We start from the raw sequence: 14,631 nt of genomic DNA on the forward strand, positions 1-14,631 counted from the left end.
TGCAAGAAATTGAATGGCCATAAGACACGCAGAAATGTTGAGGTGGACGAGTTTTCTCTTTTGATCCTGTTAGGGCACGCCTAAAGATAGGAAAAAAAAATCTTGGGTAGCAATCTAATAAAACCGGGTCCAAGTTTTCTAGGTGCACATAAATTCAAGATGGCCGCCGCTTGATGCACCAACAAAAGAAATCGATCATAACTCCTTTAAAATTGGTTTTTAACAATTTTGCATAGACACATATTTTTAATATCTTGCACTGTTATGGATATATATCCAGTGAAAAAATTCCGTACTCTTTTCTGCAAGGATTGTTAGCAAATTTTACACTTTACTTGACATTCCGGCAGATGAAGGGCAAAACATTACTGCCTGTGATACACTGTTGATGCCTACTATTGTGGCGCATGGCCTATGTGACTTTATACATCAAAGATGGCTGCCTCTGAAGACATTAGCAAAGAAAATCGACCATGTCTCCTTATCTCCTTCAGAACTCATTTTGACTTTTTACAGGTTCGTTGCGCAAAGAGATGATAATTATGTATAAAAAGAAAGGATGAAAGATGTCATTATTCCCAGACAGCAATCAGCCCTGCCAGGAAATATTAATGCAATACATACGTCAGTTATTGGCGAGTGGGATTTGCTGAGGAGGAGAAGCAGGAAATGGAAGGTTAGGAAAGATGACACCTGAATAACTGGAGATTGTTATGTGGAAAGAGGTGGAGAATAAATAGTTAGGGGAAAGGAGTGAAGGGGATCATTCAATCGGGAGTCGTTGGTGAAGCAGGAATTGGGGATTATTTCCGCAGTTCCGAGGAGATTCAGGTCTATCGCTGAGACTGGTAAGAATCCTTACTTTGATATCCAAATATGTGCCGGGTCCAACCATGACGATGTAATATGCATTTGCGTGTGCGAGTCCTTTAAAGTCCTTTTAATATTGTGCTTTCATCTCTCGCAGCTGACGCTATGGAGGCTTGCCATTATTAATGTGTAAATAGGATTGAGCTTACGCACCCCAGGGAATCGATACCCGTAACAAGAGTATGTCACCCAAGGAGGTGAGCCAATCTCTATATACCGCGTTTGTTACAACCTGTCCCGGTTCCCGCGCTAGCTGGTCGCTGGCTTTTCTCCGTGCTGGGGAAAGTCAAAGCCAGGCAGCCAATTAAAATACGCAAAGTCGCAACAGCGTCTACGTAAGCGCCTCTCTTCTGGCTTTCATTCGCTCCTCGCTGCCCAGCAGACGATTTTTTCCTCGTTTCTCATTGGCACCGAAACTGTCGAGCGATCGCTAGCGCGGGAAACGGGACAGGTTCTAACAAACGCGGTATAGTTACTGGTAACTGAAGGTACGATACGGTTGGGTTCTTGAATGAAGGGAAGACATGTGTATGGAGGATGCCTTCATTTTGAGGCATGCTATCATAAGTATAATACTAGATGTTTTGCTGGACAATGTGTGAAGAGAAGGTACATGGCGTCGGGAAACAAGATGGCCGCCGCGGTGCCCATATCCTGATTTTAGGGTTCGTTATCAGATTTTTCCAGAGGCATTTTCTGTTTTAAAAGTGAAAATAATAATAATTATTATTATTATAACTACTGTAACAAAGGTGTAATAACATCGCCTGTGACTATCGCATTGTCTTTTGAAATTTAATCAGCTCACCTGCTTTCAAGATTAAGAGTAGTTGTAATTATTTGGGAATCATCAAATCATCAGTACAGTCACTTTAGTCAAATTCCTCGTCACCTTGATCTGATTCTCTGTCTTGTAAGTCATTGTTTTCACATTCATTTTCATTATGATCGGAGGACACTCTATTTTGTAAAGTGTGCAGTGTACGGTAAGAACATGGCACAAAGACGTCAGTTGGAACCTTCATATTTTAGCTGTGGTACTCAGATATTTAATTTTCTATTCATTTTTTGAAATGAAAGGGTGTCCTATGACTTTTAACTTACCCTGCCAATATGCGTGTGTGTGTCTAATGAACTGTAAATAATCGTCAACTTCCTTTTTAGTGATTTGTTTCGAGGTTAACGACCAATTTTGTGGTTGTTACAAGAAAAGTGGTCATCTGTTCCAATACATGTTCTTAAACCTTAAATGCCGGACCGTGACAAATGCCACATTTGGTTCTTTCGTCTTTTGGAGCATACTGCGACTCAGGCAATGTTCGGAGATACATCTTTTGAGTGCTACACAAAGCGCCTTGAAGCATCTTATTAGTAATTAGTAAAGTTCAATTTGATTCTAGATACATTTGAGGGAGGAGGATTGGACACAATTCTCCCCCCTCCCAAATTACTGCTTCTACATTAGAAATTATATTTTTTCTCCGAAAGTATCATCAGTAAGTGCGCAATTCTTGCCACAAGAATGAAACACATATCTGCCAATATGTAGGTTCCGTTTTAAACCATCACCTTCCGGCGTTGCCTACGAGGGGGCCTGATGATATTAAAATTTCTTAAAATTGAGTTTTATTTAACTTTCGTCTTCTTCTTGTACTATATAAATGAAAATTAGGTTTATTTGACCTAATTTAATAGTCCAGTGTGTACTGATGAAAACTAGATATAATTTTTAACTCTAGGATACATAGTCTCCGAGATAACAATTTTGAAATTTGGAATTTGCCGTTGAAGAAAGCAAGGCTGTAGAATATATTTTTCTGGGAAAGTATCATCAGTAAGTGCGCAATTCTTGCTTGGAGAATGAAATACATATCTGGCAATACGTAGGTTCTGTTTTGTACTCTCATGTCCTGGCGTTGCCTGCGTGGAGGTCCGACGAAATTAAATTTTGGAAAAAAATGAGATTTTTTAATTTTCGTCGTCTTCTTCTTCCATATCGTGAGTGAAAATTGGAGGTTTTCCACAATAGGCGTGCAGCATAGTCTGTCCTGAAACAAACTATCTATAATTTGTAACTCTAGCATTCGTAGTTACGGTGATATACATCTATATTTCAAACCTTGCGGAATTTTAAACTTCCCGCTGAAAACGCGCTCGGCGTTTGAGGGTATACCATACCATCACTGTGCACTAGCGCCTGGCAATAACAAGTTGGATTTTTTGACACACACTAAAGGAAGGTTTGATTATGTAGTGTATGCAACTTGGCTTGGATATCTCTTGCTCCTTTTGTTCTACACCATTTCAAAAATTCGCCATTTTCCAGTGATATTTCAATTTCTTGCATATTCAGCCACGTATAATATTGATTGGGTGATATATACGGCGGCAACATAACGTATGCATATTGAGCCCACATCAAGGTTACTAGAGAAACAACTGCCACCTTTCTGGGTGGATTGCAGGCACACAAAGTATGCATTATTTGACATGTAAGGCTTTTTAAGGCATATTTGGAGTATTTTATTTGCTAACATAAACAAGCTGAGGGTATTTTGATGCAATACGCTGTTCCTACGGTTGAGGTTTGTTTGGTGTTTAAATATCACCAGGCTGTGATCAATAGTTCCAAAGTTATTGAGTCTTGAAATTAGCTCTGAGGCTCATTTCTCAGATTTGGGTCACATTTTCTGTTGCGCACCAGCATCTTCCACAGGTTTATAACTCTACAACTATTCCTCGGAGGAACCTAATATTTGGAATACAAACCTTCCAGACATGATGGAACTTTCATGCCAAATTTCAACCAAATGCAAAACTATGACTGGGAAACTTGTAATTGAAATGAAATTGGTCGATTTGACATGGAATGACTATATATACAGGGTGTCTATAAAGTCATCTAACATTTCTGGATGAACAGGATTTATGGTACAAAATACAATTTGTACTGAAACATATATGACAGTAGGACACAAAATCACTATAACTCAATGTGACCACCCCTCAAGTCTAGGCCCAGATGCCAACAATCCACCACAGCCCGAAACACCTTCTCCAACATAGCTGGTGTAATCTCAGTAACTGCGGCCGTAATGCGTTGCTTCAACTGGGCTATGCTGTGGATCCTCGCCCCTTACACCTTAGACTTCATAAACCCTCAAATGAAAAGTCTAATGGGGTTCCATGGGGGGGGGGGGGCAACTCTCCGTTGCGAGACACGACCAATCCATCTACCGGTGAAAACTTTGTTTAGGTGATCACGATCGATGATGGCAAGATGTGGTGGTGCCCCATCCTGTTGGTGCATAGTAAGAAGCTTGGTGTGCCCCAATCCACCGTGCTATGAGCCACAGTTGGTAGATGCTGGGATTATGGATACTGAGTCGCGTGGTCGATGCGGTGGGGCTACGTGTGATCGCGTCCTATACATTTTCCACAATTTGTGGTGTTATGGTTGGCCTACCAGGACGTTCTTCATCCTAAACACTACCTATTCACTTGAATTTGTTGACCAGGTCTTAATAGCCAGCCTGGTGACGCCTGGTTTTCTGATTTTCCGAGTGAAGTCGGTCCGCACCTGTTCATACGTCATTCCACGCAGACGAGCGCAAACAACGGCTATTCTCTCTTCTGTAGAGTATGAAATGTTAAGTGACTTTATAGACACACTGTATAGAAGTCTTGACGCATTTACTTCTCAAATGACCGAAGTACGCCAATTGAACGTGGGAATAAAAAAACTTTCCACTTGCACAAAATCACTCACGAGCTGACTGGAGAACAATAGACGCAGTAATCAACATGGGCGCAAGCACTGCATGCGGCAATAACGTAAACCACCATGGTACAGCATCATCTAGAGCAAAAATGCAGGGGCCCCGCATTTGGTACACTTCCTCTAACAATAACAAATTATTTGGTGGACCACAGACCCATTGGCGGCACTGACGGCTTGCCTCTTCTATGCAAAAATAGCATTTTCCAGTGGCGGCGATAACGGGCGACGTGGAGGGGGCAGTTCCCCCATAATTATTTGCCATATTTGCCCCGCACGATGCTAAATCTTATCTACGAAGGGAAATATACTGTCTTTGCCCCCTTAGTTTTGGCACCTTGCCCCCCCCCGGTTTTGTGACCCAATCGCCGCCACTGCACCTTAATGTATTGTTGTCACGTGTTACAGGCCGTTGACCCACAAGAGCAGTGGGTTCATACCGGATTATTCTTAATACACTACAATATAAGGGTATGTTCTTAGTTAGTATAACTTGTATGCTTCTAAATACTCATAGATTGCACACAATTCACCCCAAACACATTTTTGTAAATTTCCAAATGTATTTAACACAACCAAGGAAGAAGCTTGGTCTGGGTAATAATTTTATTATACACACACTACAGGGCCGTACACAGATTTTTTTTAAGGGATGGGCCAGATTCGAAAATGTGTTCACATACATATTGATTGATTTGCTTTATTTTACTTCGCCCTTTGTGCCACTTTTGGCTAATATGCGAAGATGGGGATGAGTGATGATATGATGAAGTTGATGAATGGACATTCACAAACATCCATGCCCAGGCTAGGATTCGAATCCGGGACCCCTTGCGTCGTAGCGCGATGTGCTAACCACTCCGCCACGGGGGCCGGCTGTTCACAGACACCCCTCCCCCCACACACACATATATATACGTGTGTATGTGTGTTTGTGGATATAGTATATATATTACAAAATAGTTGACATGTCTAAATGTTTCTTTTAAGCTTTAGATTTTATTTAATTCTTGCTTTCTGTTAATAATGATCAATAACATTTCATAATAATATTAGTCTTGCATTCGTTTTTTATCTTTATTTTGTAAATGTTTTTAAGGCCCGAACGCAGGATTTCTTTAAGGAGGAGGGGGATAGATCCGATTATGTGGAACAAATAAGATAAGAAATGCTGTAAGATTGATGGAATTAGATTATTTTAGGTTTGCTTTTCTGGCAAGTTTTTACAATCGCGACGCCGAGCGATGATATGATGAGGGAACACACTCACAAAGAACACCTATGCCCATGCTTGGAGTCGAACCCGGAACCCTTGCGTCGTAGCGCGATTTGTTAACCTTCCACCACAGCGGTCGGTAAAATGCTGGAGCATTAGATGTGACCGCCAATGACATGACAATACGAGGGTTGCTATTTATGTATCCGGAATAACAAAGAAAACAAAAAATATGTATCATTGAAAATGGTTTTATTGTTTTTCAAAATATTCTGTATGATGATCGATGCACTTTTGCATACGTTTGAACCAATTCTCATAGCACTTTGTCCATTTCGATTGAGTTATCTCGAAAACATGCATTTTGAACGCATCGATCGCTTCTTCTGGCGTCGAAAATTGTTGACCACGTAGCTTATTCTTTACGTACGGGAACAAGAAGAAATAATTGGGTGCTAAATCAGGGCTATACGGCGGATGACCCATCAATTCAATGTTTTCACCACTCAAATACTGAGTTGTTTGGACCCATGTGTGACAACTCGCATTGTCATGGTGAAGAATGATCCTGCGTCGCTGGTTGTTTTTGTTGATTTCCCCAAAGACTTCTGGCAAAGAAATGGTTGTGAACCATTCAGAATTGACGGTTCTACGATTTCTCTAGTGGCACTTTAGCCACATGTCCATTTTTCCCAAAAAAACAGGCGACAATTTCCTTCGAAGTGCTGCTTGCACGAACAACTTTTGTTGGGTTTGGCTCATCTTGGAACACCCACACCGTCGACTGCTGTTTGCTTTCGGGCTCTTATGCATAGATCCAAGACTCGTCACCTGTGTAGATGTTATACACGGCTTTTGAAGCACCACGATTGTATTTTGTGAGTATTTGTTTGTACCAATCGACATGAGCTGTTTGAGCGATTGTCAAATTATGCGGGATAAAACGCGAACAAATCTTCTTCACGGATAAATGTTCATGCAATATATTATGTATGCTAGTCATACTAATGCCCATGGATGCCTCAATCTCACGATATGTCACATGACGATCTTGCATTATCAGTTCTCGCACAGCATCAATGTTTTCTGGCACAACAACCGATTTTGGACGGCCTTCTTTAGATTCGTCCGTGAGCAAACGACGGCCACGATTGAATTCACTAAACCAGTGATATACAGTGCTTTTAGATGGTGCTTCATTGCCAAAAGTCGAAGTGAGTTGATCGATGCACTGTTGTTGAGATAATTCACGTCGAAAGTCGTAGAAAATCATTGCTCGAAAATGTTCTCGAGTTAATTCCATTGTTGACCTCCGATGAAATTTTCAAGTCCCTGTAACAAACAAAAATAGCATCCGTAAGCACAACGTTCTGGGTACATATACCATAGAAATGTCCAACTTTACGATGGATATATTAGATGTTACCTAGCAACATTAGTGTTGCCAGTTCGGGATACATAAATAGCAACCGATGTATTACAGCTAGAGATAAACGTACTTGGTGGCCAGATTTAAAGTTACCCAACTCAGAGCCCTCTGTAGCCTGTTTAAGGCATCGTAGAACTCTGAAATTTGGTCAATCCACTATGCAGACCATGAGGAAGAGGATGGCGATAAAAAAAAATATATATATAGTTCAATTTTCTGCCACCAGGTTGAAATGTGGCGCTGTACTTTTGTTCAGCACTCACGTTAAGTGATTTAGCTGAGTTATTAATTACAAAGACATTCGTTTATTGCAAGATTGCAAGGTAAAGGCAACTCTATAACCAATTGGAGCAGTTTACGTCATTATTACAACCTATCATTGAATTACAGCGCCACATTTCAAACTGGTGGCGGAAAATTGAACTACTCCTTTTATTATCGCCATCGTCTTCCACATGGTCCGCATAGTGGATCCACCAAATTTCAAAGTTCTACGATGCCTCAAACAGGCTACAGAGGGCTCTGAGTTGGGTAACTTTAAATCTGGCCACCGGTACAATTGTAAAGTTGCAATATTATGTTCCAAATTAACAGAAAAAATTTCAACTCACCGATACCCCTCCCCTCCCTCATGCCAACAATCAAGCACACAGTCGCTTACAGAGAAATGTGTCACACAGCGTATAGCTTGGTGAGATTCGATTACCCGAAGTATTCAAATAGGGTACGCGTAGTTCTGTGTTCCGCAAATTAAAAATGTTTTCAAATCTCCTCTAATCTTTTTTATACCAGAACCATTGAACAGTCATGATAATTCTATGCGTAGAAAACAATGTATTTTATAAATTAGGCTCAATGTTGTATAATATCAATTATTAATATAATTAAAAAACGTCTAAATTTGAGTAAACAAAAAAGATATTTTCTTATCATGACTGCAGTTCGAAAAACGTCGAGACAGGGATTAAAATTGGACTGGACTGTCCCAACTAAATCGGAAAATCGGACGTCTGGTAGCCTTGCATCAATGGTTATACACTAAAATTGCCCAATATTGCAGACAGAAAAATTCTGGAGCCTGGCTACAAAAACATCATCTATGCAAGAAGAAAATTGAAATTTTTAGAAATATAAAAAACCGTTGATGTTATACACGTAGTTTTTTTGGTTCACATTTAAATATTTCATGAGTTCGGGGGGGGGGGCATGGCTCCTCACCTGGGTAACGGCCTGACACACACGTACTGAAAATAGCAAAGATAATTCAAATTCAAATTCAAATTCTTTATTTAAGTGGGCGAGGTTCAGCCTGAGGCTGTTCTGCCACCTAAACCCTGTCATGGACACTGCTGGGTAGGAAAATTGCCCATCACTTATTTTATTCACACATTCTCTTTTGCTTTAAGGAACAGAATTCTGTTGACGCTAAACAAACTTTGTTTTCTGCTCATTGAAGTTTCAATGCCTGGCCATCACATTGTTGAACAGACTTAATGAAAACGATGGACAATCCGCCTACTATTATTTTTTCTGATCGGTGTACTACTGTGTATATAATGCATAGTGTGCATTTATCTTATATTCACGTCGCTTTTCTGCCTCTGTAGGCTAATCGCAAAGATAAGGATGAATGGTGATTGGTTGAAATTGATGAAGGGACATTCAGAAAGGAGCACCCATGCCCACGGCAAAACTTGAACCTGGGACTCTCGTAACCAGATCGTACGTCAGGCCCAACGTGCTAGGACACCAAGGCGATCACACACACACACAAACACATAAGCTTTATTAAAGTCGATTCGAACTGCTATGTGCGTACCTACACCGGGTATCGAACACGGGATCCCTTGATTATTTATCCAAAAAGTTTCGATTAAAACTTGATGTCGTAAAAAGGCACTTAAGTGGCATGTGTTATTAAAGAAAGTGTGACATTTGCCACGAATATAGTCCTCGGGATGCAAGTTGTAATCCTCTCCCAAGACACCCAAATGCCAAAATGCCTTCCACGTATAGTACACCCTGTACTGCATTTTGCAGACTAACGACGCTCTGGCTTCTGGACTCTTTGGGGACCCAGTGTTTCATTTTACCTGATGAGCATTCTCGTGATCACACAAAAAAAGGCGCACAAAATCTATAAAAAAAGTCCTCGTACGACATTTGGAGGCCTAAATATGTTAAGTATAACGATGTTTTTGTAGTAGACAAAACAAGAGAATTCTCTCTCAAAGGAATGGAGCATGACCGAACATAACGATACAGAAGGAAAGCGAAAACAAGTGGACGGAGATGTAGCTGCGTTTTCCCCTCCATGCACTCACTTCTCCCCTCATGCGTTCATTGGTCAACCCCTTTCAAGTCACTAGTTGTACACAGACTTGTTTTCGTTTGCCTGCTCCATAGATTCCCGAAACAGATTGTAGTCAACGCAGTCATACAGTGTGAACGTAACCTGATAGGAATGTTTTTCAGTCACTCGAGAAATGTTAACAATATTTACATAACCATTATTGAATTACAAAGTAGACGAGTTGAAAATGCATTTTAGATGATGCAAAGGTGTTTATTGTGTCTCGAAATATGTAAAATTGAAATACAGATTGGGGCAGAAACATTTAGATGATTTAAATTTGGCGCCATATGGACATCTTTGTAGGTGGCGTGGTGAAACACACATCCCTGAGTAGAGCGCTTCAGTTGTCATGCAGCGTTGGTCGGAAGAGCATCGAGCGTTTGGTGTGGAACGTTCTTTCAAACATGACTGCCATTTTGCTATCGGAAGGAATTGAAAGATTCCGACACGCCAAACAATACTGAATTGTCTTACATAATTCTAGAATACTGCATCAATTGTCACCAAGAGGCCTCCTGGTCTCTGTTCCTTCCGATGTCAAAATGTCGTCGAAAAACACGCTACGCTGCAGTGGCAGTCATGGTTTCCAAAGAACATTCCACACCAAACACTCGATGCTCTTCCGACCAACGCTGCATGACGACTGAAGGTTTTAAACCACTCTACTCAGGGATGTGTGTTTCACCACGCCACCTACAAAGATGTCCGTATGGCGCCAAATTTAAACCCTCTAAATGTTTAACTTGCTTACAGTGTCAACATGAACACTCATGATTCTCTTTTCCGATTTTTCAGTTTAAATTGAAGACACACAATGCTGAATACCATTACCCTGATATTATTAGTGACCTTGCTATTGGCCATCTACGCTTACGTCACCAGAAACTTCAACTACTGGAAGGACAGGGGCGTCCCGTACCTCAAGCCAGTTCCGTTCTTTGGGAACGTGATGGATCTACTTCTGATGAAGAAGAGTGTAGGAGACCAGATGGCGGGAATCTACAAGGGCTTGTCAGGGCAAAGGTTCGGAGGGTTCTTCTTGGGAACCACACCCTGTCTCATGGTGCGGGATCCAGAACTGATGAAGCACATCCTGGTGAAGGACTTCGCCCACTTCACGGATTGGTCCTACCGCCCTGATCCCGTAGGAGATCCTCTGGCGTCCAACGCCCTCTTCTTCATGCAGGGGGAGCGGTGGAGGTTCTTCAGGGAGAGGGTGACCAAGATCTTCACCCTGAGCAGGATCAAGGCGTCCTTCCCCCACATATGCGACTGCGCCCTGAGCATGATCGGGGACATAGGGGAGCATAAGGATTCCAGCGGGCGGATTGACATCAAACAGATTGCAGAAGCGTACCCTATTTATGTGATAGCTTCGTTTGCTTTCGGTGTCCACGGGAAGCTAGCAGTGGACGCAAGGATGTTGCACATGGCCAAAGAGGTTACCAAACCTGCACTGAAGCGAATTCTGGCCTGCTTCTTGATGCTGTTCGCTCCGTACGTCTTGAAGCATCTTAGATTGTCCGTTCTGGAAGAATCTTTGATTGAAGATTTCCGCGACTTGGCACGAGAATTTCTTAAGGTGAAAGGAAATTCTGGCATCAGCAGTAAAGACTTCTCAGACGTGTACGTGCAACTGAGGGACGAACGAGAGAAGAACCGCAACATGGAGGGAGATGTGTCACCGTCAGATGTCGGTGAGTACTACTACAGCACCTTGAATAACGTAGTGTGGAAAACGGCAGAGTTCTGCGCGCTCTGGCTGGTTCCACTCGAAAATGATCCGCTAGAGGCGCTGGTGTTGAACCCGGTTCTTGGAATTCGTCTGCTTATAATGGAAGTAAGTGGAGTTTTCGCTGCAACGTCTGATTCCTTTACATGAAGCATTTCTATGAATGTGACAATTGCTATGATATTTGGTACATTGGTCGCGAAGAAGATAACGAACATTCTAGACAGTCGACCACGTCCTGTTATCGTAATACTTTCGTTAATAATACGGGAGAAAAATACGCGTGGAATGCTCTTGGCAACTAAATTTTTGTGTATGAATTAGGTTCATTATTATTATTATTATCATCATCATTTCTTTTAAAGATATATACACACTGAAGCATTTGTATTTTGGATATTTACTGTCTCTTTTCTTCCGCTTTAAACTAATCGCGGCGATGATGATAATGATGATTCCATGAAACGACAAGGGGAACCCCACAAAACTTTCTTAGTGCCATCGACATGAGTGTAAGGAAACTTTCAAATCAATGGGACAAGCGACACAGGATGTTCACACTTGTCACACTAGTGACACACACTTCCAGACTGTAAAATAGCATTCATTGTACATGAGGGTCCAAACAGCAAACGACACGTTCATATGGCGTATTCGCGTGCTACTTGTTACTTCGGTCGGAAAGCTCCTCAAAGGAAGGGTGCTCAGACTGCTGCGACGCGCTACAGGGGAGTTCCCAACTAAGTGACAAACGACATGGTGCCTTCAGTCTATTAGCAAGCGTTCGCTGCTAATTGTGCGAACAACAGATAGGCGACACGATAAACCGCACCTTACAACAACAGATCTAGTCGACACGATAAGCCACACGTGTCGCTTTCTCGCTTCTGCGTCGCTCAAACTGGGCCATTTCCTCAATAGCTTGAACATGTTGCCGTGGTTTGTTGTACGCGCATGCGCGATGCAATGAGTGTCTTGCTTTAGGGAGATTGCGCACCAAAGCGACAAGAGTCACGCGACACTTGTCGCTTGAGGATTTCACCAACCGAACGCTGGCCTGTGCTTCCCGTCATGCCGCTACGATGTGAAATGTTGCTCTTGATTGGCTCGTTTCCAAGTTGCCTTGGACCGAAGGACCCGTGTCGCTTTGGTGTGAAATCCTCGTATCGTTTGTCGTGTGTCGCTTTGGTCAAAAATCTCCTTGAGGAAACGGTGCAGTCAGAGCTTGAGTCCCTACGGTTCGAAAGGCTGCATTGATTACGGACTGCTCGCTTCCAAGCGACACTTGTGGTTTGTCGCCTGACAATATCTTTCAGGATACTATTTATATTCTAATAACATAGAAAAATAAAACTCTAGTACACAATCCAACACCTGACGTCCGGAATCACTTTGCGATGTTTACGCATGTGTTACGTATGCTATTTATTTATTAATTTTATTTTACTTTTCTTTCCGAATTAATGTCATTTCGTGACTGCAAATCACCCACAAATATAACTGTTTCCATCAATTCACGTACCGCCTTTCAAGACAAACAAATCTACATAATATATTCCAAAAACTAACAAAGCCGCATTACTTTCATAAGAAAATTAGCACCGAGATTGATCGCACTGCCATCTATGTTTCTCATCCGTCTGGGGAACCAGTTTCTTGGGTCGTTTTCCACACTACGTTATTGAAGGCGCAGTAGTACTACCTTCAAGTAAAGACACGGAACTGGATTTCCAGTAGGAATGTCCTAGTTGGCGCTGGACTGGCTACCCATCTGCTAGTTTTCGCCTCACTCGATAATTGTTTACTCGTCGGTATGCTTTTGTTCCCATAAGACATTGCGCGGAGCAGACAAGCTAAAAAGATGAACGGGCGATTTGGAGAACGTTGTAGCAGAATTACTGTTGTCATTAAAAAATTAAAAAGAGAAGTATGTGCTAGAAATTGGCTCAAATGAAAATATGGCAATCAAAGCTTGTTCATGGACTCGGGTATGCATATTCATACGTGATATTTGCAGGATTCAAACATATAAAAAAATATAAAACATGCAATACACTTGCATAAGCCACCCCCGTGGCGGAGTAGTTAACACATCGCGCTACGACGCCAGAAGTCACGGCTTTGAATCCAGACCTGGACATGGATGTTTGTGAGTGTACATTCATAAATTTCATCTTGCAAATTAGCCAAAAGTAGCACAAAAGCGAAGTACTATAAAGCAAATTGATAAATCAATAACCGAACGCAATAATAAGGATTTTCATTATCGGCTAATCATATTTGTCACGTACATTGGGATCCATGAGTGCAAATTATCCACGACTATTGTCATTAATTTTTCCATTACATCCTGTGTCTTTTTATGCGATGGATTTTTATGTATGCTGGTGCAGAAGTTGTCAACAGCTTGTTTTGAGTTTTCTTTTAATTCTTGAAGTTCATATTGGGTCAAGTACAGTGCACGAATTTGGTGATGGACAATTTGCACGGTAATGCTCATGGATCCCACTGTACATCTTCTCTGTTACTTCTTGGTTTGAGTTGGTTTTTTAAGTCCACTTTATGCACAGACAGGCTAATCGGGACTGGACCTACAGTTTAAAGTGGGATGCGAACCACTATGTACCTCCTCCGGGCATCGAACCAGGAACCCCTTGATTACAAGGCGACGACGATATCACTGCGCCATCGGGGAGGCCAAGTTTTAAAAGAAGGAAAAGAGTCGTTGGCGAAAGGTGAGCTGAATTTCTGTACTCCGACAGGTAGAAAACAGCCCAGCGAAAAGCGAATACAAATTTCGTTGAAAATCCTCAGACCGTTGCGCTCCCTCCAGGTTGCAACACTGCGAATCAACGTCGCTGCGGAGAATGTAGTGGGTTAATGTGGTGTGAGATGCGCAATAGCTATTTGCAGCGTCTTGTTTTTAAACTTGTCAAGTTATATTCAAACAAATTAGCAGATATATTGTTTTCAAAATACATGGAACATTCAAATTAAATCCTTAATTTGTTTTTGTTTCTGATCTAGTAGATTTCTGTATGTAACGTTGCACAAGTTTGCTGCAGCTTAGCACAGACCTATTCCTGATCTACATATATTTTTTAAGTTTGAGTTAGTGCCTGCATACCTTGAGAAGAAAAAGTCTTTGGGGTCCACGTGCAGTCACTTATGAGCCACTGCAAAGACCTTTCCACCCATCTGCCTGCGAACCGAGGCCATTGTTTAACTTTCTCCCCCACTTGCAAACTTC

The 14,631-nt window shown here is 41.7% G+C and overlaps 2 protein-coding genes across 3 annotated transcripts in view; one reads left to right on the top strand and one right to left on the bottom strand.

The window, feature by feature from the left end:
• LOC145996067 (facilitated trehalose transporter Tret1-like) overlaps positions 1-14,631 on the bottom strand; it is a 234,622-nt gene that overhangs the window by 115,036 nt on the left and 104,955 nt on the right. The gene's annotated exons all lie outside the window — the stretch shown is intronic.
• LOC145996066 (cytochrome P450 6j1-like) overlaps positions 740-14,631 on the top strand; it is a 260,095-nt gene continuing 246,203 nt past the window's right edge. Inside the window, exons 1-2 of one of the 2 annotated variants that reach the window (XM_083132298.1) lie at positions 740-848; positions 10,445-11,346. In XM_083132298.1, coding sequence (XP_082988424.1) covers positions 10,464-11,346 — 883 coding nt within the window. In that variant the 5' untranslated portion in view covers positions 740-848; positions 10,445-10,463. The remainder of the gene's footprint in view (positions 849-10,444; positions 11,347-14,631) is intronic. The other variant, XM_083132294.1, reaches the window with a different exon arrangement.

This window comes from Lepisma saccharinum, chromosome 12 (assembly GCF_977018435.1).
Source record: "Lepisma saccharinum chromosome 12, izLepSacc3.1, whole genome shotgun sequence".
In the NCBI taxonomy this organism is placed as follows: Eukaryota; Metazoa; Arthropoda; class Insecta; order Zygentoma; family Lepismatidae; genus Lepisma; species Lepisma saccharinum.